Below are 26,982 nucleotides of genomic sequence, written 5' to 3'. Positions count from 1 at the left end.
TTCGAGATCATCCTCGGGATACCGTGGCTGAAACAATACAACCCTCCCGAAGCCATGGCACACGGTTTCAATGGACCTGATTACGGACTTACCCCGCGTACAGGGGTACGACACCATTTGGGTGGTGGTGGACTCTTATACCAAGATGGCCTGTTTTATGCCCTGCACGGGGATTCCCACGGCACCAGTACTGGACTGGCCCGGTTGTTTTTCAAATCCATCTTCTGTCTCTTTGGCTTGCCACAGGTCATAGTGTCTGACCGGGGTACCCAGTTGGCTTCTCGTTTTTGGCGGGCTTTGACCAAGTTGCTGGGCATTGATGTGCATTTCTCTTCCGCTTACCATCCAGAGAGTGATGGTCAGACAGAAAGGGTGAACCAATCCCTAGAACAGTACTTGCGATGCCTTAGCCTCCAATATCAGGACACATGGCTAAATCTCTTGCACATGGCGGAATTCGCCTATAACAACGCTCTACATTCTTCAACTGGCTTCTCCCCTTTCTATTCCCTTTATGGCCAGCATCCTCGTACCCTTCCTCTCCCGGATTTCACACCTACGGCCACCCCTGCTGCCAATGCTTTTGCCCGCGATCTAGTCGCTGTTCACGCCCAAACCCTTGTCCATTTGCGGGAATCTCAAGTCTCCATGAAGAAAGCGGCCGACAAACGTTTGGTTGCTCCGGAGTATCGGGTGGGGGATCAGGTGTGGTGGTCTTCCCAGCATTTGCATATTCCTGGTTCCCGTAAGCTGCTCCCTCACTTTGTCGGTCCGTACCGGATCTCCAAAGTCATTAACCCGGTGGCTTTTCGCCTCTCTGTTCCCGCCTCATGGCGGATCCACCCAGTATTTCACTCTTCCTTGCTCAAACCCTGCCCTGCTCCTACCCGCATCATTACCCCGCCTGCTCCTGTTTCGGTGTCGTCCCCTGACGTGTTTGAGGTCAGTGCCATCTTGGGTTCCCGTCTCTGTAGGGGTCGGTTACAGTACCTGGTGGACTGGCTGGGGAATGGTCCTGAGGATTGCTCTTGGGTTTCCTCTCGGGATGTACGGGCTCCGCTTTTGGTTGCTCGTTTTCATCGAGACCATCCTTCCAGCCCACGGGGTCGTGGGCTGTTGGGGGAACTCTGTCACGCCTCCTCCCTGCCACACCATTGCCAGACAGCCTTCCAAACTCACATCCGCCATCCCTAGCCCTGCACGCTTCATCCAGGGTGTTCCCCATGACGCTCACCGCACTCGACAACTAAATTATCAGGGACGGCTACGACCTTTCCTGCATTGGAATCTGCCATGGCGCTTCTCTCCGGGACGGCGCCCGTCAACGGGTGCCCGGAGACTACGATCCAACGCACGGAGTGCTTCCGATCAGGTGACCAAACGCCGGCAACAGGCGGCCAATCACGGCAGACTCCCCGTGCAGCGTCGAGGGTCACGCGCGCGGCTCCGCGTTTCCCTCGTGACTGCATCACGTGCTCAATTCAACGCAGTCAAAAGGACAGGGGAAATGCAGAACAAACGCTTCACAGCTGCTTTTCGGAGTGCTGCACAGCGTTTTTGGATCTCGCTAAGGATTCTGATTTCTTCGACCACGGAACGTTGTACGGATTGCTTCCTAAATGTATTCTACCCCAATATCACCATCCCTCCCCAACCTCCTTATCCCTTTCGTTAATTCTAACCCTTACTTTGTTAACCCTTGTACTACCCTAACTAAAATCACTAGCCCTCCACAACACTGACCCTAACTCTTACCCTAATTCTAACCAAAATCTTTAGTTGGAAACCTTTTCACTGTAACCCGTTTACTGCAAACCCGAAAATACTGAATACGAAAATGTTGAATCTTGTACTGTGCATTTCACTGCAAGTATATTTGGGGGGTAATAAATAAGGTAAGAGAGGAATGGGGGCTACAGGGGGGGTCTCACAGATATATACTGGCGGTGAAAGAAAAAAACAAAACCAACATTTTCATATTCAGCATTTATTTCTCTTGCAGTGATCACACAGATCCCTTCTAAATGTCTGCCTTTAAGTGGGTTGCCCATCGCCAATCTCAAGTCACTTGGAAAGAAGCTGGGGTTTCCACTGTATGGCAGTTATGTCGATATGTTTTCATACATGCCAACATTATCTATTCTACTCTGAAGACTCTAATGCAGTCCTGGTTTAATATTCAGATTCTTGGGATTGTAGCCCTGGATTTCCATATTATGAGCCCAAAACTACAAGTTCCGGAATGCAAAGCTAAAACCAGACTGTGACCACGGCCTCCCCAATGTAATGGATAATCTGAGATTGTATGCATGTTTGGTTACAATGAGGGGCCTTTAATGTCTCAGTGAATGTCTGATGTAAGGGAATGTTCTGCTAGACAGATGGGCATTGTGGGTCTCACTGAGGTACATTTGCTCTTTCTTCTCAGCTCAGGTGTATTTCGAGGTTGTCACCTACACTCCCTGCTGGAAATGGAAACATTCTTTGCAGGGACAATGGGGTTGTTGTGTGGCAGTGGTGTGGCCCACGGCCAGATCACGCAACACAGTATCTCTAAATGGTACCCAAAGCTGGCAATTTACATAAAAGCTTACAGCATTTTGGGAACATAAGAATGCCCACAATTTTTAATTTCAAACATGGCTCTGACAGTGATTCAGCAAGATATCCTTTTGAGCAAGTAATGGAAGTTGCACTGTCTCTGCTCTTTTCATTATAGGGTTCGAAACTGAGGGAAGCTGGGAGCTACTTAGCTCCTGCTTATAGCCTAGAAGGGCTTGGTTAGCTTGACACCAAAAGGTACAAAGAGCTACTTGTTGGCGCCCCAGGCCAACCAATGCTGAACAAACACACCCATGTGAATTTAACTAAAGGTGTTTGGGACAACCTATAAATATACATTAGGGCATATCTATAAGACATTTAAAGCATAAGGGGTCGCAAGTAATGGACAACATTATATGTTTGAATGCATGTGGAAGTTAGATTTGCTGAATTCCATGTACTAGATGCATACATGCCAACATTCAGATGCACCTAGGAGTGAGATTTCCACAGTGAAATCGGGAGACGCATATTTCCCCATGAGAATGTATTTGGGCTACAGTTATTTTATGTGTGAGACTGTGAAAAATAGCAATATTTTTCACTCAAAAATCGGGAGTCTCCCGCCTAAATCGGGAGGGTTGGCATATATGTAGATGCTTTTGGTTCCCAGTGGTAGCTCCAGGTCACAGGTTAAAGCCGGATACCCAGAAGCTGCTTTGAGTTCCTGTTTATCCAATCTTAATTTGATCCCTGCATTAGTCAAATACTTGCCCTAACTAAAAAAGTTGGTAAATTGCAAGACTTGTATACCAATATGGACCACTTCTGAACAGGATGTTAGACTAGACCTGCATGCAGAGTCTTCTGAAGGAAGCCTGCTGGTGGGTGTTTCCTGGGCCTTGTTGCATGGCACCCCTGTGAGGGGCCATGGTACATTCCACAGAGTTGTGTGGTCACATGGTTACCCATGTGACCAACCTAATAAAAGGTCCGAGCCGCTTCTGGCTCGGCAGTCACGAGTGAACCTGACTCCGCGTGTGTGTTGTGTTGGTGCCGGGGGGGTGCCTCGCCACGTGTGCTGGGCCCAATGTCGGGGCCCAGCTTGAGGACGGTGCCCCTGCCGGGCAACGCCGTCCGGACGGTGCCCCTGCCGGGCAACGCCGTCCCTGTGGGTCCCCCAGCCATGTGAGGCGGGTTGGGGATGCGACCCCGGCCTGGGTGCCCCCAGAGCCGGGGCCGCGGTGGCCAGGTGGACCTGGCCACGTGTGCGGGGCTCCGGTGCTCTGGAGCGGGGTGGGCGGAACCCCCACCCCTGAGTATGCGGCATGGGCGCCGCCGAAGAGTGTGTGTTGTCGGGTGCCACCCGACCCGAGCATGGGGCTGCCCGGTGATCCGGAGCAGCCCCCAATAGGCCTCAGGATACTCCCCTCTGGTTCCGGCCCATTTCCTCCCCTGCTGATAGATTCCACCAAGGAAGACCTTAGCCACACACTGCGCTTGCGCGACATCTGTCTAGCGTGTGCAGTCCTCCGGCTCACTGACAGTAAAATTGTCTGCTGCCGCGCTTCAACATAGCCGCCAGACGTTCCATTTGATTGGGCTTTACCCAGCACTGCGGCACCCACGCTATCTAACCCTGGTTAACTACTGCCGCCTTTCCACGTCGGTTCTTTTATACACTATTTCCGCAGGAGTGGATTGAACCCGCTCCAATCTTGGCAGGATTTAAACTCATTCTTGGAGGTCATCCTACGTTGTCTGCGGCAATTCAATGATTGTACCCGCTCTAAGATGGCCGCCAGGCTAGCCTGATCTGCGGGAGTTACGCTTTCCCCCCCCTCCCATCCCGCTCTAAGATGGCCGCCAGGCAAGCCTGATCTGCGGGAGTTGCCGACCCCGCCATCCCGCTCTAAGATGGCCGCCAGGCTAGCCTGATCTGCGGGAGTTACGGACCCCCCCCCCCCCATCCCGCTCTAAGATGTCCGCCAGGTTACCCCCCCCCCCCATCCCGCTCTAAGATGGCCTGCGGGAGTTAGGGTCCCCCGTCCCGCCCTAAAATGGCGTCCTGGGCTGGACTTTGCCCTCTTGGACACACGTGACGTCCTGCGGAGAGTCAGTGTGAGCTCTGCGGGGGAGCGAGCATGTGTGCTGCGGTGGCGGCGCCCCTGCGCCTGGCATCAAGGCTCGCTCTGGTTACAGGTCAGGGGCCTTATTGAAGTATGGGGCAAGTGTCCAGCCCCTCACGGGACCGCGTGGGAATCCTGTTTTCAATTGAATGTGGCGGGGGACTAGCTTGTCATAGGCTGCTTGTTTCCTGCAGGGAGGTGGACAGGCGATGGTTTCACTCGCCCCGCAGAAGAGTGACTTTCATTTTCCTCCCTGGGCTATGGGGTAGTTATTGCAACACTTCCAGGCAGTGCCTGGAGGCTATTTTTAGTTTTTTTGGCCCAATGATGTAGCATTCTTGCCTACATTCTGTGACCATAAAGGTGTAGGATTGTTCAAGTTTCAAAAATAATGCTGACATCGCAGGACAATACAAAACATATACACTGTTGGCATCACTGAAGCATTCTAAAATAAACAACCCTTCAAACAACACAACATGGAAAGTTGTACACATGTTTAAAATGTATACTTCTGAATAGGGTGGCCAACTTTTTGTTATCATTTTACGGGACACTTGCCCACAAGGTGGTGATGGCGTGACAGCGTCATTCATGTTCGGCCCGCCCCATTTGTAATTTAAATTTGTTAATGGCTCTTAACACCTGGCTTAATTGCAATGCAAATGATTTGTCCATTGGAGGTGATGGTCAGGTTTTTTAACTGCAAACATGACCACCACGACCCCAGGAACAAAGCATTAGCATTGGAAGGAAGACAGGTGTCAGAGCATGAGCAGCTGGAACTGCAGGCTCAAAAGGAGCAGGGGCCGTGGAGCTGCCCAGAGAAAGAAAGCAGCAGGTGATGGCACCTTGGTGTGTAGACGGTCACTTCCATTTGCAGAGTGGCTGTGCTGGACGCAGGTTGTCCCGACTTGCTGTCTCCCGAGAGTCAAACTCCAGGGAACAAAGCAAGTCGGGACAACCTGCGTCCCGCACATCCACTCTGCAAACTGCGGGACAGAGTCCCCAATTACGGGACAATCCCGCAAAATACAGAATAGTTGGCCACCCTACTTCTGAATGGTAAGTTAACACCAAATTCAATTACCTAACTTCACAGAAGGTAATCACACAGAGCTGGTAGGCAAGGTTTGCCACTGCTCTGTAGCAGCAGTCTGGGAGTACATACAGAGCCGGCCTAGGGGGTCGGGGGGGGGGTGCGCTGGGCAACCGCCCGGGGCGCCACACCCCCCAGGGCGCCATTAGCCCCTGATACGCCAGCACATGGGAGTCTTTCAAGGGCTCCCCCGAGCTGCAGTTGTGGGAAAAGGCGTGGCAGGCGCCTCATTGTCATTGAATGACAATGGTCCCTGTACATACTTATTTAAATGCGCCCCTCCACCGTGGGCACTTTTCATAAGAAAAGGTGCCATTATCCCCCCAACACGCCAGTTTGGGGGGAGTCTTTCAGTTAGTACCTCACCGCAGCTGCAGGCTCATTCAATGACAATGGGGTACTAACGCGCCCTAAAAAGTTGCCTGTCCTGGCCCCACACTCTTCTGCCCCGCCCCCTTTAACCAGGGGCGCGCAGTGGGCGAGGGGGGGCGCCATTTCGCCCGGGGCGCTGCTGCCCTTAAGGCCGGCCCTGTACATACTTATTCCTGCAGTGCAAGTTGAATACTGAACAGACTGATATCCTCCTCCGTCTGATAGGTAGATGCTGTTTTATGGTGGTATGCTCTGCCACTTGTCTTCACTGGTGGTTCACCAAAAGTCTGTCCCAGCAAGAGTGCAGGGCTCTGCCGCTTTTCTTCACTGGTGGTTCACTGAAAGCATATTCCGGTAAAAGTGCAGGGCAGAGTCACGTAGCTGTCGGGTCAACGGACTGAGCCGATCACTCAAAGTAATCACTTACCCGACCACCGCACAAACAAATTAATGTGTTGCATGCTTTGTCCTAGGCCCGTTCTCAAGCAGCCTGCCTTAGAGCCACATACATTACCTGCCACTGGAAAAAAGCAGTGGGATCTGTCACCCAAACCTGTAGGCGGTAGGACTGCTTAAAAAGCAGTAGCCTACTGCCTAAATCAGTAGGGTTAGCAAGTATGAAGTAGGGCCTTTAGTACTACCTCTATGGTCCCAACCCAGTATCTAACAAATGCTTTAATACTCTATTTCCTACCGATGCATCTACAATGAGCCTCCCCTCTACCTCAACAACAGCGTTGCCCAGAATCTTCCAGTGTGCTCTTCAGGGTTCAGCACCAGTATTTCACTGCGCACCGCACACTTCAAAAACAAGAGAGCAGAAGGTGTCAGTTTTTGTGTTAATGCACCAGTTCTCTCGGAACTACCTGCCGGTCTCCATCAGAAACAAACACTCCTACGCCACCTTCAAAAAGCTGGTAAAAATGTTACTGTTTGATAAATATAACTAATGCTGTACCTATTAACCCTCACTCAGTAACAACGCCATGATAACCCAGGGTCTGGCCCTTTACTAAGATGTCGTAAATAAATGGAAAATAATTGCCTCTTTGGAGAAGCTTGTGACTCTTGATCCTAGTTCCTTTGATGTGTTGTCTGTCATGGGGTACCTGTGCAGCTGCTAGTCCTGCTCAGAGATGTTTTTATGGGTCGGCAAACGGGGCACTTGCCCTTGGCCCCCACTCTGGGCCCCCCACATGCTGCACAATTTAGGGGGGAGGGAAGGAACTTAGGATGCATGCATGAATCCCAGCTTGGGGTGGTAGTGCTGGCCAGGTGGGTCACTAGGCAGAAAATATGCATGTGCTTATTAAAAAAAGAGACTTTTTTCTTTAGATTTGCAAATGTCACATTTGTAAATATAAAAAAAACTATTTTTTGTGTGGAGCTGACTGGGCGGGCCTGGAAAGGTGCAAAAGACGATAACAGTCGTCCATGCCTGTATGCACACATTAAGAAAAAAAGTCAGATTGGCACTGCTACTCCCCTTCTCTGTTCGCAGCCCACACACCTTAGATGGCATTGCAACCAATCGGAGTGCTCTGTGGGGCACATTCACCGCTGTTGGTGTGGCGAACTGGTGCCGGTGCAGCAACATGATGATGAAAATAATGATTGATGGAGGGGGCGGGAGGGGGCGAGGCAGCCAGCTCGTGCTGTATATGGCACTGCTCTGCCCCAGCTGAACGAGTGCTGCCCTGTCTCTTCGCAGAGCAACCAATCATGACACAACTTTCAACCTGCAGTTAGCCAATCACACCTTGGTTGCTATAGTCTCTTTGCTTGTCTGCCTGAGTCCCATTGAGAGGAAACTGAGTGTAGTGGTGCGACGAGGGTCCCCATGCCATTGAAGTTCAACTAGGGAATAATCCTTGTTGCCTGAATTTAAAAATAAAAATGCAGGCCTACCTGGCTGGGCCCATCCTCTTCGATGTCTGTTCAAGGCCATGTCATGTCTGCCCTTTATAAGGTATGTATGTGTGGATTATATACATATCATAATTAATGTGCCCAAGAATATTTTAGTAATCTTGACAAATGCTGAATAGCTGGCAAGCGTTCTTTCAGTCGTAAAGTTGTAGTCTTCCAACTAAAGTTAAATAGACTTTGTTAAAGCAAACGAACACTGCCAATTGTTTGTTTTAACCCAACTATGTACACCAGCATAGCTTCTGAAGTTAAAGCATTGATGTCAAACAATGCAAACGTGTTGGCAGGCGGAGTTGTATTTTAGTTTGTTAAAGGTACAATTATATATTATAGTTGCCTATTTTATCTCAGTGAGCATTTGGGAAACAATAAGATTTAAATATTCTGTTTGTGGCAGGATTTATATATATACGTTATTAGGGCAATGCTGAATTTTTCGGAACTATTTAAAGTCGGAATTCCGTACAACCCTACAAGTTTAGTGAATTTGTTTAAATACAATTTCTGTTTACGATTCCCTTTGAAGTTCTGCACATGCGATTGTAGAACAGCAGCTTCTTTCCATTTGATACCCAACGAGTATCTTTCCAGTGGGAATATAGTTTATATCATACTTATTCTGTCCCAGTACAGCCGATTATCAAGGCATAAAGTGGTATTGCATTTCACAATGCATCCCTGATGAATTGAATTTCATTGAACTAAATGTTGCTGAAACCGCAACATGGTTTTCAGGCCATTAGCATTTCTGGTGTTCTGAAAGAATTCAATGGCAAACTGGGCCTGCTGTGGAGATGAGGCACAAGATACAGGCCGAATCATGGCCAAACTTTATTGCAAAAAGCGCATGCACCTTGATTACTTTCCAAAGGCAGCTGCATCCATCATGGTCAGAGGGGAATGGAAGGGTTGTATACTAATTGACCTTTTCACAATTGACCTCGGGAAGATTGCCCTAATTTAGAAGATCAATTAGGACATATATGTGGGGGTAGGACCCCCCCACCCAATCCCCTTATATTATTTATAATCCGAAACCAACCCAATACATATATAAAATAACAGATAATACAAAGGTCATTGTTCGGAAGGTCAATTAGGACCACTATAATTGGGTCAATTGCGCAAAAGGTCAATTTGGGTAATACCGAATGTAAGCCCATGCTGTGTTCTAACTTGGTGTTTTCATTGCCCTGCTCCACTTGCCCAGTAAATTAAAGCAGAGAATGTGGGCCGATTGGTCCTGGGTTCGGAGAGGATCTTGTAGCCCTCGGGGAGAGGAGTGTCAAAACTGGTGACAGAGCTGGCCGTGAAGCAACTGTCACTGAGAGAGAGAACATCCAGATCAGTCTTTGAGGAGGTGGTAGATGTCAGAGGAATGTTTGACAGCAGAGCGAGCGTTGAGAGTAGCTCTGTAGACGAGGTTGCCACTTTTGTAAGACTTCCGCGGTGGGGGACAAGAGAGAGGTATACCGAGTGGAAGAGGCAGAGGGGCCCAAGAGTGGGCAGAGGTAGGAGGGGCAGAAGGTCCAGAGAAGGGCGCCAGAGAGGAGGCAGCAGAGGAGGAGGTGAAGGGCACAGGCACTGGAGCGGTACGGTGGCAGAGGAGCCAGAGAGATGGTATAGGTACCGCTAGGTGGCAAAGGGCCCTGAGGTGAGCGCCACAGAGAAGGCAGCGGAGGTGGAAGGGAGTGGAAGAGGAGCTGGAGAGGTAGAGGAGGAAGGTGACTGAGGTGCCAGAGAGGTGGTTGATGGAGTAGCAGGAGATGGGAAGAAGTTGATAAGATGTGGGAGACACCTATCCAGGAGGAGGAGGTTGGGCTGAGTGCCCTGGACCAAGATGGTCCCATGTAGATAGACATTAATTATGGTTTTGGAGGACAGGAAAGAGGCCAGGAGGAGCTTCCATCTTGTGCCACCATTAATGGGAGATGAAAAGAAAGGAGAGAGAACAGTGACCATAGGTCGGGAGAGGGGACAACAAAGATGATGTCAGTGAAAGTCTGTCTGGAGGAGGCACAGGCGTGCGTGTCGATGATGGGAGGCCAGGATGTCCTCCTTGAACTTTTTCCTGCCAGACTTACTTCGTGAGACGTATAGGATTGGTGATAGGAAAGCAGAGAAGATGGGTGAGACCAAGAGCACTATAGAGCACCAATCTGTAGGTAGAAAGGAAAGGGAAAAGCGAGAGGGAGACGAGAGAGGAGAGGAAACACAGCATAGAACTATGCCACACAGAATGCACCAGCGGGAGACATCGCAGGGGTTGAGGGGCATTGCACAGAGAAGCACAAGCATGCAGACTCCACAGTGGGAACGAACACACAGGGGAAAGGGCAGAGGTAGCAGACGGGTAAAGTAGTACAACCAACAATTACCAACAGTAAACACAGAGGGGGGAACCTAGAGATGGAAAATGACCTGGAGCGCTCAGCAGAAGCAGAGTGAAGCTAACCGCACCGGAACAACACACCTAGAAGGGGATGAAACACCAAACAAATAGCAGGGAACACAAAGTGAGGCATCCGTGAGAGGAGTGCCTGGAGACAGTGTACGTTGAGCCAAGTGGAAGTACGCGCGAAAGCAGAGCAGTTTAGTAGAGATCAGTAATGGCTGCTCCCCCTGCTTGCACCTTTCTTACCATATGATCACTGATGGTTGACGGCTGCGCTGTGTACTTGCATTCGGGCTGCACCCCTTTGTCGCCAAACACCTGTGTCGCACAACACTGTGCCCTTGGCCTGCGTGGGCTTTGCCGCAGATGGTCCGATCCTCGTTTCTTAAAGGATCCGATGCGTGGAACGTGTCGCAACGTGCTACATATCAAACGGCCAGCGTCTCCTGCGGTCCTGCAACACACAACATCGTGCCGGGTGGTGACGAGTGGCTAATGAAGGGGGAATCTCCGTTCTCAGTCATTGGAGGATTGTGATTTTGTTTTTTTTTTCCTCCCTCCAGTGGGTGAGCATTAATATGTTTCCCAGATTAGTGAGTGACCAAGCATATCAAGGGCACTGGAACCAATCACGAGGGCCTTTTCTCAGGCTCACCAAAAATGTCTACAAAATTAAGTGTTGAAATTGTGCATGTATAAGAAATATTAAGTAAAAACCACATACAATTTACAATCGGTTCAGTTAAGTAATGCATGGAAAAAGTAGATGCCAGGTCATGAACTTCGCAAAGGAGCATTTTATGACTCATTCTGGTGCTTCCTCTGCCCATAATATATGGCAGCACTTCCACTACGACACTTTAACGATATGCCTGCACTGCCTCTGTAAAGCATGTGTTAATCCTGCTTCTATCCACAATATATGTCGGCTGGCCCTGTAAATCACCCAGTCATGCTGGCTATGCCCATATTTACACAGTAAAACACCTTCTTGATGCATACCCACAGTAAATGTCAGCATTGCTACTGCACGAATACACTTCCATACTGACAGTGCCCAAGCAATGCCAGTTTTGCCACTGTAAAAAGATACTTTCATGCTGGTTGTGCCCGTTACCTCAGCCGCCATGCCAGATCACTGGTACTTCCACCATCACCTATAAGCCGCTACGACTCTAATAAGAAGGGTTTGGTTTCATTACTTCCAGCACTGCATGTGCTGTTCTCCCTTGGCCCTCTCCTCCTCGCTGTTGCTCCGTTTCTCCCCCTCCCCTCTCAACCCTATTCCCACCCACATCCCCCCATGATTGACTAATTGGAGTTGCAAAGAAGCCCTTTTTTTTGAAATGTGGATTTTTTTTCACATTTTTGGATACTTTGGATTTTAGAATGCTTTTTTTTCTGGACACTGTTTTTGGATCGCTAGATTACATGTTGGATTTTTTACATTTTGGGAATTTTTTTATTGGATTCTTTGGATTTTGGAATGCTTTAACTGGATACTTTGGATCGATGCATTACTTTTGGATACTTGGATGCCCATTTATTCTGGATTTTGGATCGATTTTACAGGATATGGTTCTTGGATTGGTGGATTTGCGCTTGAAAATCAGAAAAAAACGTAACTTCTAAGCGGTGCAACACCTGAATGAATATTTACAGCGTGAAGTTTGGTAAGTTTAAAATTGTATTAATCTTTTCTTAACAGCTGTGGTTGCTGAATTTTTTAAGGACCATTAACAGGCAATTTTAAATATTTTAAGTTAAACGCAATACTCTGCAATGTGAAAAGGCATTTTTTGGCATATTAGTTTAAATACAGTTCCTTTTGACGATTCCCCCTCTGACAGAGCTTTTAATTCTGCCATTTCCTTTAAAATTTCTGTTTTGGATGCCTCTTGCAAATGGCCGTGTTCTGTCTCGTGAAGACATTAGTATTGGTATACATGAATACATGATTCAGGTCCTTCCGTGCTGATGGCAGCAGTATTTATTTAGTCACCATTGTAATTACCTGCTCCAGTGTTTGCATAGGGATGCTTTGATCATTTGACCTCTATTATTGCACCACTATTTCGTGTTTTTGGTATTTGAGGAACAATTTAATCACTTATAACTGGTTGGAATATGCGTCGCATTTAGATGAAATGTGGAGATTGGCATATGTATTGCATCTAGAGGAAACGCAGAGGTTAGCCTATGCATTGCACTTGGAAGAACTGCGAATGATAGCCTATGTACTGCATCTGAAGGACTGTGAGGGTCGCCCTGTGTGTTGCACTTGGATGAATTGTGCAGGTTGGCCTATGCATTGCATCTAAAAGGAATGTGAAGCTCAGCCTGTGTACTGTCTAGATAAACTGCGAATGATAGTCCTCAACTCATCCTGACGAGGCTTGTAATTTAGCCATTGCTGTACACTCTGTCCAGGAAAATGTCCAGGGTAGCCATGCACTGCACTTAGAAGATGGTGAAGCTAGCCTAGGCGCAGCACACCATAGATCCAGCAGAATAGCAAACACACCACACTTAGATGAGCCACGAAGATAGCCAATGTGTTGCATTTGGAGGATTTTGAGGGGAACCAATGTGTTGCATTGCTTACTAATAAATCTTAACTTCCTAATGCACAGCATATCCATCACCCATTACCCAACGAACTTGACACAAACCTCTGACACAAGACACAGAGGCTACAAACACTCTCCAACACCCAAAACCCACCTAAAACACCCGCATACATCATACAAACTCCAATCCACCAAAATCATACTCGCACACAGTGGCCGTTTTCTTCGGAACTGAAGCTAGCCATAGCACATCAAAGCTCTCTTGTGCTTGTCCCTCTTGTCTCCACTAACCTTCCCAACCCTTTTCCTTTTCAGATCCACCAGAGTGCCTGGAGACCTTGAAAAATGGCAGTGGTGCGCGGTACAAGTTCCAATAACCTAACAGTACAAGCCAGCTTGGCCATATATAAAACACATCAGTGCTTTCAGTGCCCCCTCCAAACATGCATATAGATGTGTTATAGATGTGTTGTGCGCACACACACACACACACACACGTAAACACAGAGCCCCCTCCTTTTTTTTGGCACATATCCTTTACAAGAGCGATAATGGTGTCCCCTCCCTCTTGTCCTGGGCTCATGCATCACCTCTAAAGCACCCCCCCTAGCTTTTGTCTATGCAAAGCACTTGCTTTAACATACTAAACCGCACCTGCATACTCTCTGGAAAATGTCTTCATTTCCTTCCTTCTCCACTTGCTTGGATGGAATGCTCCTGTTTGCATTGCACATAAAATGCAAAATAACATAACATGCAAGTCACATAATGATGGGGGACACACTGCGGCTGCTAGCACAGTTTGCGAAACTATACTGTGCAGCAGAGATACTAGTAGCACTCCGACTCCATTAATTCGTTTACAGTCTGGCCAAGTGGGCATCCGGGAAGGAGCAACTGGACATGTAGATCTGTTTTGCCTCCTTCTGTATTCAAGCTTGTCTCTCTGCATGGTTTTAGTCCTCTTTTTCTGACTTTCCATCCTCCCGCTAGCTTTTGGTTTACTCATCTGTTCTTCCACCAGTCGCTTCCCTTCTGTCCTCTCCTCTTCTCTGCTCAACTTGAGCTTATCCATCTCAGCACTTTCAGTAGACACTGTCCTTCTGTGACTGGTTCGGCTGCCTCTTCTGCTTGTGGCCTCTCACTTCTTCTCCTATCATTAAGCCCAGTGCAAAGCACAAACAATGTGCTGTACTGACCTTTCACCAATGCTACCCCACCGTCTTTCAACACCCTACTCTAAGCAAGTCCTTGGCCATCTCAGACCACATTGCTCCATCAGCACTCCTCCCTCACCGGCACTCTACTTGGCTGTGCTCGCTCGCGCCACCGACTCACGCAAAGTTCCTCTTCCTGCCGAGCCCAGTCCCAACACTACTGCTATTCCTCACCGCCGTTGCCGTGAGCACACAACCACCCCATCCACCCTTGCGGACTGACCATGCCCGCGAACAGCTTCGACCTCCTCTTCCCATATAGGCGTGAAATACAGCCTGTAGCAGCACAACAGTTTCCCCCTACTAGAAACCACAATTCTCAAGTGCCTTCAGGCACATGCATGTGCACAAGACACCGTGGCCACATATACACGTCTTATCCAGCGTTACCCATCCTATAAAACTTTCCCTTAAGGCTCCTGCGGATAAACCTTTAATGGCATCCCAGTCATCATTGAGCCTGCCCTCAACCTCCCCTCCCCCACACTCCACAAACGTACCCCCACTCACTCGCACTATATTCTATGGGACAAGGCTCCTAGACACTTAAATCCTCATCACTCGCACCTCTCATCTGCTTACTCCCCTATAGCAGCACATACCACATAGCGTGCTTCACATGATATCCCCCCTACCAGCATTTCAGCACTCCTAATTGCTAGTCCTCATTCTCAGACAGGACATACCCCACCACAAACATTCCCCAATAGTCTCTAGGACAGAAATGCAAGACTGATTGCCTCAAGTCAGACACCACCTCCTACCCGCCTAGCTCCTCCCATTCTGAGAGCAAACTCTCAAGACACCACAAGAATCTCTAATATCATGTATAGGCTCTGCATGACTACACTGACTCCGCTCCAGAACCCACAACCCCTCCCTCCAAAAAGTTATACCCAACTGGCCTACTACTCCCAAACCCCCCACCCCCTTACACTAATCCTAGCATTCCTATTACCCTCCCCACCACGATCCCCCTCCCTTTGCAATACCCTCGCCTGCGCACTCATTAATGCTCGCTCCATCTGCGCTCATGCCCCCGACATCCAGGACCTCCTAATAGAAAAGAATTTAGACCTATTATCCGTATCTGAAACCTGGCTATATGATGCTGCCGGCCCCTCCTCTCTCTCGCAGTACCTACTGGATACTCCATCCTACGAGTCGTCCATCAAGACGGCCTAGGAGGTGGTGTTGCCTTCATACACAAATCCACCCTCTCCATCAGAGCCTCACCTCTGCAGCAACTACCAGGCTACGAAATCCTTTTGGCCAAATTTGAATCCTCCCCAAACCACCATCAACCTACTTCTCCTCTATCGCCAACCCTCCCACATTGGTAATCCAGAATCCGACATCCCCCGCCTCATCACCCCACTCATCATGCCTACACCAAATGTATTCTCCTAGGAGACTTCAATACAGGCTACAATGACCCTTCTGACCCTAAGGCATCCACCCACACAGCCATCCTTGAAGAGATGAACTTCACCGACTAGTCCTCTCTCCAACCCATGAAAAAGGGAGGACACTTGACTGGATACTCTCGTACAATACTCCCCTCCAAGTAGCCTTCCCTCTCCCCCTTCCTTGTTCAGATCACTCTCTGACCCCTTTCACCTTTTACCACCACCACCAAAAACACCCCTACTATCAGCGAACCCCTTTGCATCACCTCCAGACACACCAGCAAGCTCACAGTCGAGCTGCTGACTCCCTCCATCCTAGCCTCCCTCAAATCGGCCCCTAACAATTCTGCGCCTGAAGTCATTCTAACTTCCTACAACCCTGCATTGCTCACTACACTTGATGAACACGTTCCCTTCAAAACCACCTCCCGAAAAAAATACTAATAAAACACAAAATGGGTACACCGATGACCTAGCCTCCTTCCAGAAAAAGAAACCCGCCCTTGAACATCTCTGGAGAAAAAACCCTACTCTCGCCAACAAAGCAGCCTTCCAGTGCTCAGCCGACACCTACAAAATAGCTATCATTGATACTAAAGCCAACATCTTTAACACCAGAATCTCTGATGCTAGCTCCAACACCAAAGAACTCTTCAGAATTCTTAGAGAGCTCGAATCCCCAGCACCCCCATCTTACAACTTCCCTAAAAATAAAGCATGGTGCACACTCATCCAAACCTCAATAGGCACCAAAACACGGACACTAAGGGACAAAGCTATTCACATAAAATCCCTTATACCACTGCTGCTACCCTCCCTCCCGGCCAGCACCTCCACTATTGCAACCCCTCCCCCTCAATTTCAATTCTCTGCCGTCCCCGCTCCAGAAGTCCTCACTACCATCCAGCACCTGAAAGCTTCTAATTGTGTATGCAGCACCTGCCCAGCCCACATTGTCAAAATGTGCGAACAACTCATGGCCCTACCATGGCTAGTTTCATCATTTAAGTCCAACTCAATTCCCACTGCCATCAAAGAAGCATGGGTCACGCCTCTCCTTAAGAAACCGACTCTGGACCTCACTATCCCTACCAATTATCGCCCCATCACCACAGTTCCTTACCTCCTCAAAGTCCTGGACCCCAGTGCCAACTCGCAACTGCAACTTCACCTTGAAAGCCATAATCTACTAGGTACCCGCCAATCGGGCTTCAGATCCAGACACAGCACTGGAGCTGCCTTCCTTGACATAAAGATCCAGATCGACCACATTAGGGATAATGGCGAGCTTGCTATCCTCCTACTGTTAGACCTCTCTGCAGCCTTCAACCTAGTTGATCATGAAATCCTCTGCAAACACCTCACCACTACTTTCCACCTTGCCCCAGAAGCCACCTTATGAATCCAATCCTTTCCATCCGGCCAAACCACCGGGTCTGTGCGGGCCCAGAGTCAGCTGACCCCATACCAGTTTCTTACGGTGTCCCACAGGGCTCCTGCCTCTTCCCCACCCTCTTTAACATGTATACCAAACCCCTCTTTGACCACCTAGACCGCCTCCACATTCCATATACCAACTTTGTTGATGACACGCAGGTCCTCCTCAAAATCACTGGCAACCACTACCTAGACTCTACCAACATCAATCACGTCTTCAGCATCATACAGCCCTGGATGGCCACCCATCATCTCTGCCTGAATGATGAAAAAACAGAGCTCCTTATCATAGGCTCCCCATACCGCCTTAAGCTCCTCAGCCCCGCCTTCTCCTCCTTTTGCAGGGATGATAATGCCATCCCCGTCTCCGCCCATGTAAAAACGTTAGGAGTTCACTTGGACACTGAACTAAACATGCAAAAAACACGTCAAAGCTATCGCCTCCTCTGCAGCTTATTCTACCAAACTTCTCAACCTTTCTAGGAAATTCCTCACCTCCAACAACTCTCACCCTAGCCAGAGCCATCACAGGCAGCAAACTAGACCATTGCAATGCCATCCTAGCCGGGACCTCCACCAAAAACCTCAACTAACTCTCAACTGCTCCAAAACCCTCAGAGCATTCTGGGGTTTGAAGCGCTCCGATCGTATCTCCCACATCAGATGGGAGGCACACTGGCTGCCCATCAAAGCCTGCATCGATTTCAAACTCCTAACCACCCATCGCTGTTTACACAACACTGCCCCCCCATCACACTAAGCGTATCACCAAGAAACGCAACCTGCGCAATCTCCGCTCTTCCGCCACATCTGCCTTGAATGTATTTACCCAGATTTGCCAGAAAGACAGCAGGGGGCTCCTGCTTCACTACCATCGCTCCCACACGCTGGAACGCCCTCCCTCAGCAGATCCAAGACAAACCTGCCTACGCTCTCTTCCGTTAGAAAGTAAAAACCACACTGTTCAACAAATATCTGTAATTAAGTTCAGACTGCCCTATCTACTCTGACCTTGACTCATGATCTATGTTGCAATGTAACTACCATACTGTTTATAATTCACAATCTATGATTCCATTTAATACCATACTGTTTCCATCTAATCCTAACAATGTACTTTTAGCACCATGATACCTCCGGGTCTGGGCGCTACCAATAAAATAAACCAATAAAATAGATGAAATGACTTGATTCTTTTCTACTCCATTTGCCCATCTATCCACCAGACATTCCTCCTTGCCCCCTTTCTCACTTTGACTTACTTGGTGCTCTGCCGCTGCCCTCCTTCTTTTGCTTGCTGTTCCTACATTCTCTCTTCTTCCCTTATTTCTCTTGGTCCATTATCTCCTCACCACTCCACCTGTCTCTCCTCCTTCCTTTCTTTTTCTCTGTGTCTCTTTGTTAACCCACCACTCCCTCTCCACTTGGCCTCCTATTTGCCTTGCTGCTCCTTTCGCTTCTACCATCTGAGACGAATCCCAGGATTCTGTCACATTTCCCTAGGGGCTGGCCTTTCCTTGTGAGGCTTGGGGGGTGTTCCTGTTACACAGTAACCTCACTTGAGTTAGAGGTCAGTGGGATCTCACTGGGAGAGACTTCCCCCATGGGGACAAGGACTCCTGTTTCAATGAGGATCTTCCTTCCCAACTATCTCAACAACCCAACTGGATAACCCCTGTTGGGAGAAAACATGAAGAATCATTTCACATGTGCTACTCTGTTCCAAGTGACAAAGTACCTGTTTGGTACTGGGATGAAGAAAATCAATGGAACAATGAGCACTTGTCTAGCACAGAAGGACTATCGCGTTGCACAGGGTAAGCCCCAGTGGAGCGTCATAAGTATTGGAGGCGGAGAACCTGAGATGCCCGGGAAGTTCAAAGCTGCACTGACAGCAACATGAGAGCGAGAGAAGGCGATACAGCTTTCGACGAGGAAAGGAAGCTTATGCTAACCGGTGCCTAAGGTGCACCACAAAACAGACCGGCTCTGGAGAGCCAACCGAACCAGGCCAGGTCACGGACAGGAGCAGTCCGGATGGGACGAACGAAGAGAGAATCTTGGGAAACACTGCCTAAGCAGTGAATCTGGCCACAAAGCGATATCACAGAGAGTGTCCGTGAAGAAGAGACAACAGAAGTTGTCGTCCTGACCGGGGGAGAAAAGTCTGAGACAAACTACCGCCCTGATGATGCAAGACCAAGTAGGCAACAAGAATAGATGGAGTCCCAGGGAGCATAGCGAGTATACCAAAGGCAATACCAGTACTCGTCTTTGTAAGATCCAAATAACAAGAATTAAGAATCAGTACTGGATCCATCATCCTCGTCCCAGTGAAAAGCCAAGTGACCAAGAAGGTTGTCTATAGTCCTCAAGCTAAATGGCTTGGGGGGAGGGAGAGAGAGAGAGAGAGAGAGAGGGAGAGATAGAGGACAGAGTGAAAGAACCTAAAGACAAGGGAATGTCTGTACAAAAACCCAAGAGAAGAGGAATCCAGGGAGTTGGGTGTGTATTGAATTGATATTTTATTTCTATCGCGCTCATACACAAGTGTTTCAGAGCCCGAAGTACCCAAAGTGAATTGAATGAAATGTTACAAGGGATAGCCAAGAACTATCTCACAATTCTATATTGAGAGACTTGCTGAGAAGCAGCCTCAGGAGAAGGGAGTAGTTGTCCTGGACTTTAGTTTTGGATCAGTGGTAGGGTCAGAGCAGTTTAGTTTTAGACGGAGGACAGACTATTATTTGGACTTCACAACTGACGACGAGCACCCTAGTTTGTTGTGTTAAGTAGGGAACCCCATAGTTTAGGGAGAGTGAGGCATTCCTCTTATAATTTGGATTAACCCATGTTAAGAATGGAAAAATCTAGTCTGCCTTCATCTTCTGACCAGCCACATATGGTGTGGGATGTAGTCCAACTGACACACGTTGGGGAGTGCTACAATTTAGCAAGCCAAGTCCCAAAGCATATGCACCCACAGTGGCCACTGCCGAGTCTATAGTGTTTGATCTCCAAAGTACTGCTGAGATAACCGCCTAGCTCCTGCTGGTGGTGTTGATTCCCACAGGTCTAATTTTGGCTCCTCTGTGATGAGTCCCAGGGTATTGTCACTGTTCCCATAGCGGGAGCCCATTCCCATGAGACCAGCAAAGTGAGCCTGCCACCCGACAGTCCTAACAAGGGTGGTACTTAGCGGGTGGATCCCATGGGGAGAGAAACCCTCTATGGGACCAATGACGACTATCTTGGGAGAATGTGGCATGTACCGCCTCCATTTCAGTCCCCTCCCCACTCAGTCCTCTTTGATTCCCACAGGCCTGTGTATTTATGTAGGGTAGAAAACCCCATCCACACAGACCATACTGGGACAAGGAAGAGTAAGGGCTACCCAGATGGAGTTCATAAAATCACTGATACAAAGAAGAACAGGCAAGGAGGCAAACGTCTACTGCAGAACCAACATACATGGTACAGTCAACTAGAACCAACACCAAAGGGAAGGAGGACTGGAACCAAGATTCTGGTGGAGGCTTGCCGCGGAGAATAGGAAAGGCTGACGTAGCATCGCTGAACATGTGCTGTGTTCCCCATTGTCCAGACAGGAGAGTCGGAGGCCGGGGAGCGACCAGGAGTCTGACTAAGCGGTCAGACCGAGAAGCACACGCCGAGAGTGACCAGACCTGGGAACGCTGCGAGGATACGCAGAGACTGCTGGAAGGCCTGCGGAAGCCCGCAGCAGGAAGAAGCAACCTGATCAAGCCGGTAACACCACAAAAGGTACTTGGGTTACCATAGCGGATGTTAGAGATAAAGGAGAACGAAGAAGGCGGTTGGGGAAGGCTGAAGAACACCATCTCACTCGTACCAGTACTTGGGAAGAAGCAAGAAAGAGATGTGAAACAGTGCCTGGCAGGTTTGTGAACCAGCCCTGGGTGCGACATGTGATAAACCTAAGAGGGGTATGGGACCCATATAGAGTCTGGGAAGCCCTGCAAGAGCAGCACACTACGGTCTGAGACCCACACAAAGTTGGGGAAGCCCAGCAAGAGCAGCACACAGGGGTCAAGGCCCCATATCCATCTAAAGAAGCACGCAACCAATGCCCTGGGGCACACAGCAAGTCAGGGAGGCCCCGGCACAGCACAGATGGGTCTGGCACCCACACAAGATGGGGAGAGGGAGGGGTGCATGAAATGGAGATAAGGGGTCACGGATCGATTGCCAAAAGAAGAGACATTTTCTGGAACACTAAGCTCTACAGTCAAGTCTGTCAGGTTGATGAACCAGACTTGATGTTAAATTTGTGAACCGGAGAAAACAGTGGAAGAGACTTCCCTCTGCCCCTCCCACCCGATACTTGGGACTGTGTTTTTGTGAAATAAGACAGGCTGTGTGAGGATCGAAGGCAATTCCCTATTCATCCTGTTGTTTTTGTATACGTTTGGAGGGGCATCCAGCCCTGTCAGGCCTTTGAGTTAAAGAGCAACTCATTTGTTTTCTCATCAAGAACTGAATATTGAGTTGGCATCCAGAACAAGAGAAGCTTCCTCCTGGATCAAGAAGACGCACCGTTTCCCCTTAGTTAATCTAGAGTGAAAGGGACGGAAATAGGTTTAGGAACAGGACGGTGGACGTTTTACTTTATTGGACATACAGAGTCCTTAGTCTTTTTGTTGAGCTAAGTCAACCCCTTTTAGAAATGGGAGAAGATAGGTTTTTCTTCTCTCTTATATATATATATATAAATGGGTCTTTGCCAACAAGCATGCCACCACTGTATCAGACTCGTACCTCTGCACCCTTACAAATCCCAGAGGAACCTTTATAAGATTGGCTTTGTAATCAGGTTTGGCCTGGAGACAGGGCCTAGATGTAATGGCTGGAATCATTGACCCCGACTATAGGGGTGACGTGAAAGTCCTGTTACACAACCATGGGAACAACCCATATTTAGTTAAGGAAGGAGAGAAAATTGCACAAGGAATTTTAGAAAAGGCCTTATAGTCTGTCCCGCAGGAAGTCCAAGAACAGGACAAGATCGATCAGGGCTCACATGGCTTTGGGGAGGCGGATAAACCAACCAAAGACAAACCATCTCAAGAAATGGAGGACGCAGGCCTTCTTCCTGATCTAGCTTTTGCACAGTGAAATTACCCCATATTGACAGAAGCTTTCTCTGAGGTAATTTCAGAGGAGGAAGGACGAGGCCAGGTTGGTCCTTTTTTTTCCTTTATATAAAAAAAGGGCCTATTGTACAGGGGCAATGTGACATCAGAAGGGAACCCAAGATCACAACTAGTAGTTCCCAGGAGCCACAAGAGGGTGGTTCTGGACCCGCTCACTCCCATTTGACATTGGGGAGTGGGTAAAACCCAATACCGGGTAATTCCAAAGTTTTGTTGGCCTGGCGTATATGCCAATGTCAAACATTTTGTATTGACTTGTCCCCTTTGCTGAAACACCACAACTGCTCCTATTCCACTGGTACCATTACAACCTCTCCCTATGATTGAAGTTCCATTCTCGCGTATCACAATAGATGGCGTTGGACGGCTGGAGCCATCGAAGTTGGGGAACAAATGTATCCTTGTCATTGTTGATTATGCTTCTAGGTATCCCCTGGCCTTTCCACTGAAAAATAACTAGCCAGCAAATATTAAAACACTGAATTCTCTTCCCTTCCTTTCCTGAGTAGGATTCCCTAAAGAGGTCTTGACAGATCAAGGTACCACCTGTCCAGTATTATGTCTGAGGAAAAAGAGATCCCACAAATAAAAACTGTAAGGACTTTGGTCTATCATCCTCAGATTGACGTTCTTGTCGAACACTTTAATCATTCTCTTAAGAGAATTCAAAAAGTAGATGGCAAGAATTGGGACACTATGATCCCCTGGGTAATTTTTGCAGTGAGAAGTCACCTCAGGCCTCTTTGGGATTCTCTCCTTTCGAACTCCTTTAAGGGAGAGATCCACAGGATGCTCTCGATATGCTCAGAAAAACCTGGTAAGAAAGGGAGGAAGCCGCATTACTCATCTCCCTGATGGCATAAAACCTTAAACACACATGGCCACTGTTGGTGAAATTCAGGACAGGCCCAGGAAAACCAAAAAGCCAACTATGACAGAAAAGCAGTTTCAAGTTCCTTTTTGGTTGGCCAAATGGTTCTAGTATTGTTACCCACTACAGACAATTGGATGCTCTCAAGTGGTTTGGGCCATACAAGATATTGGGGAAAAAGGTCCCTGTAATTATCTGGTTTTCCAGCCCGACAAGAGACATAATTGGGTTTTCTATCACATTGATCTTTGAAAAGAATGGAGGGTAGACCCTAGTGAAAACTCCACTCAGACTATGGCCACTTTGCTTACCGGTGTCGGGCAAGAACATATTTTTAGTATTTAGTAAGAGAGTTGCAGGTAGCGTAGTCCCAGGCCCCAGACAGCAGTGTGGATAGTGAAGAGGCTCTTGAATTTGATCCTTGCTACAACCCGGAGCCAGTGGAGAGATTGTGGGCCTGCAGAGATACGGTCCTAGGGCTTGAGGCCAAGGATAAGTCTTGCATCCATATTCGGAATAAAGGAAGTTTGTTCTTGTTAAAAAGTGTTCCCAAAATCTGCTAACCAGGACTCTTCTTTCTTGACAGTGAAGCCTTCTGTAGTAAATTGAATCTTGAACCTTTCTTCTGTCTTGGGTATTCTGCTGATGAACTTGAAATTGCTTCCCCATCGAGTACCCAAACTTCCAGTTACTAAATTTTCCTATTTAATTATACATACCTGTAACTGCTTTCAAAAACTTTAGTGCCAAACCCCCCTAGAGAAAGTCTACCTATTTTTGGGTTATAATGGAGACTTTTATATTGCAACTTCACCTTTAGAATAAGGCTATTTTGAACACCTAAATTCAGAGATACTGTTTATACTTTCTACCAATGTTGAAACATGTACTTATATTTCATTAGAAATTGAAACTTTTTAGAACCTATTTAAAATGCATATACCAGTACCCACGCACCAGCACATTTTTGTTATCAACTTTATCACTGTCGCTGTGCGGCAATCCAACGCAGTGCGCCTTACATCCCACGTAATTTGGGATTATCAGAATAGCCTCGCTGTCCTTCATGCTCTCACCACGAACGATCCTGACGTTGTGGACCTCCTTCTCCCATCTGATCGCGACGTAAGGATTGCCTGTGTTTCACCATGGAATCCTAGACTTGCGACAAATACCGTAACAAAGAGACAACCGTCAGTGGGATAATTGGGGATCAGAATATTCTTATTCAACGTGCCATTACCAACGCATTACCAACGCACAGTTCAAGTTTGGCAACTACCAACTAGCGTTCAGCAAATTACAAAAGCAACGCCACTGAAGTTCAGTTTTATCCTGGAAGCTAATGCAACCTCACCAAGTTAACGACGCGCACATGCACACAAGAAACTCATCAACATCTGCTTAACGTGAGCCGAGACGCTGACTGTTGGGTAAGAATTGGTGTAGTAACACTGTGTGTGAATACACAACACTTATCTGCTTGATGTTGGGTAACTCACCTTTTAGTATAGGTCTGTACTACACACGTTGGTAGTGTGATGGAGCAGCCAGGCGTAAGTCAAGAGGGGTAAATGTGAGCTGTAGAGCTGTAGCAATGACATTCGTAAATACAGGTAACCAAGTAATACTTACACTCAAGGTTTCAGTTATAAATGATAATTTATTTAGTTAATATACATTTTTAAGTAAGCATTCATTAAAAAGGCAATTTATGTAACACTGTAAATATACTTTAAATACTTTTCAGGATCAGCACAAGTTTAGTGGATACTCTTTAGATATGCTTATTACACACTTCCTACACCCTGAGGTGACTTCGTTCACAAGGACGGTAATGGCATTTATGTGCCACACTGAATACACTTTGCAGATTCTGAGGTTGCAGAAAGGAAAAGGTTAACGGAGGAATAGGTGAGGACACTTAAATCTTCCAATGCGATCTAGACAAGCCTTTGCCAGCAATAAGTTACCACCTATGAGGGACAGAAATATTAAAGTCAGTGGACTGGAAGAGTCTGCAGGGAGCTAGGACAACCAAAGTCAATTGTAGCAAATTCTATGGAGCCGACACACTTCTTAGATAGTAAAAGTCTTGCACAATAGAGAGTTTGTAGAAATCACTCGTAGGGTCGCAAGTTGTGAAGCCTGTAAAAATCACAGTTTGAATCAACTCTAAAAGGTAAGCTAATGTAATTCCCAACTGAGAAGAACACAGCTAAAAGACACTGAGGTAAGTATCCCAAGTCTAAACATTACCTCTGCTTATACTGGTCCAGCTGGATTTTGTCTTGTTGCAGCGATGCAGCCCCTGGGTTCCTGAGCCTCAGTCATGGGGACAAGAGGGAGGACGTCTGGAGGGCTCCTGCGCCGGCAAGTTGGAGGTCGTCTGCAGCTACAGGCTCTTTTCGGTTCAGGGGCGCTTTGTGGTTTCAATGTTCGGTAAACAGCACAGTTGCGGATCTCGGATAACGGTTAGGCTTCCTTCACTCCTTGGGTCCTGCACTCTGGTGAGGGGATTCAAGCTCGGGTCATCCTGCTTCTGGAGGGTCCTTCGGAGACTCCTGGAGCTTCTGGCCAGATTTCAGACGTTGCATTCGACTATGGATTTCTCGACCCCTGGCACTCGGTTCTTGCAGCAGTGAAGAAGTACAGCCAGACAGGGAAGATGGTCCAGTGGAGTTTGTCTCGGGGGTAGTTGGTCCCACTAACTCAAGGGAAGAAGTCGACCCTTCTGGAGCTTCTCTGTCGAATTGAGAAAGGAGTTTCAGCACAGCAGCAGGGCTTCACCGGGCAATTCAAAGGTCCAGGAGGATGCAGCAAGCTTCATTCACAGTTTCTTCATTGGGTGTTTCTCCCATTGGTCGGCTCTGCCTCTAGTCCCAAAACCCTCACATTTTAAGCAGGTTTATCCCATTCATGGACAGCCTAGGCTGTCAATCACACAACAGGGATGGCTGTCCTGAAACAACAGCCAGCCAGCCAATCAGGACTGGTTGCATTCATGCTCTCCTAGAGACAAAGGACAGGGGAATTTAAGGAACCTCCCTCACATCCTGCCTTTCCAGACACACTGGATCAAGAGGCGGGCTTCAGGGCTGAAGGCCGCCAAAGGCAAAACGGACAAAGTGCTCAAACCTGGCTCAACAGACAGAGTAAAATCCAAGAAAGGCCTCACAAGCAGAAAATGGCAAAAAAAGAAGACCAGGCCATTTTGACAGAAATGATTACCCAAGGTACTGTAGCTGAGAATTCAGCCTGCGGTAGAAAAGCACAGTATTAGGAAAATTAAGCCACTGCCACCAGCCATTTAAAATAGAGAGGGTCACATAATTATTTTTACATGAAAATGTAGGATAAGGGGCTACTAAGTAAACCCCCAGCACGCCACATAAATTGTGGTGTGCTGGACCTACAGAGAGAAAAGGTAAGTAAAGTCAATTTCACTTTACTATTCTTGGGAACAGTAGTTCACACAAGAAAAGGTGTTCAAACCTTATGAGAAATCTAAAGGATTTCTCTGTGACACTACACTGAATTTGCTGTGTGTCACCATACAAAAAGTAGATGCCTATGGAGTTTGTCAGACTTCAAAAAACAGAGGAAACCCATAATCCAAATCATGTCAAAACACATGCTGAAAACATGGGGAAAGGAGACCCCTGGCAGTCACATCCTGACTTATTATTTGTGAATACTTTTTTCTTTACTGAAACCATTAGTTGTAAGGGTCTGGTGATAGGTTTTTATTAGTATGGGTATTATCCTTCATTTGATGGTCGATGCTTGCTCCTATCTTAGATTTAGGTTTAGATTAG

General features: G+C 47.8%; 1 protein-coding gene across 2 annotated transcripts in view; it reads left to right on the top strand.

Moving 5' to 3' along the window:
• Positions 1-4,534: 4,534 nt before the first annotated feature.
• The window catches only part of HSD17B8 (hydroxysteroid 17-beta dehydrogenase 8), a 162,683-nt gene continuing 140,235 nt past the window's right edge, over positions 4,535-26,982 (top strand). The window contains exons 1-2 of one of the 2 annotated variants that reach the window (XM_069635244.1): positions 4,632-4,746; positions 12,041-12,141. In XM_069635244.1, the coding sequence (XP_069491345.1) occupies positions 12,117-12,141 (25 nt within the window). In that variant the 5' untranslated portion in view covers positions 4,632-4,746; positions 12,041-12,116. Of the gene's footprint in view, positions 4,747-12,040; positions 12,142-26,982 lie in introns of both variants that reach the window. The other variant, XM_069635243.1, reaches the window with a different exon arrangement.

Source organism: Ambystoma mexicanum, chromosome 13 (assembly GCF_040938575.1).
Source record: "Ambystoma mexicanum isolate Mex_15411 chromosome 13, UKY_AmexF1_1, whole genome shotgun sequence".
NCBI lineage: Eukaryota > Metazoa > Chordata > Amphibia > Caudata > Ambystomatidae > Ambystoma > Ambystoma mexicanum.
This window is presented reverse-complemented; position numbering and strand designations above follow the sequence as displayed.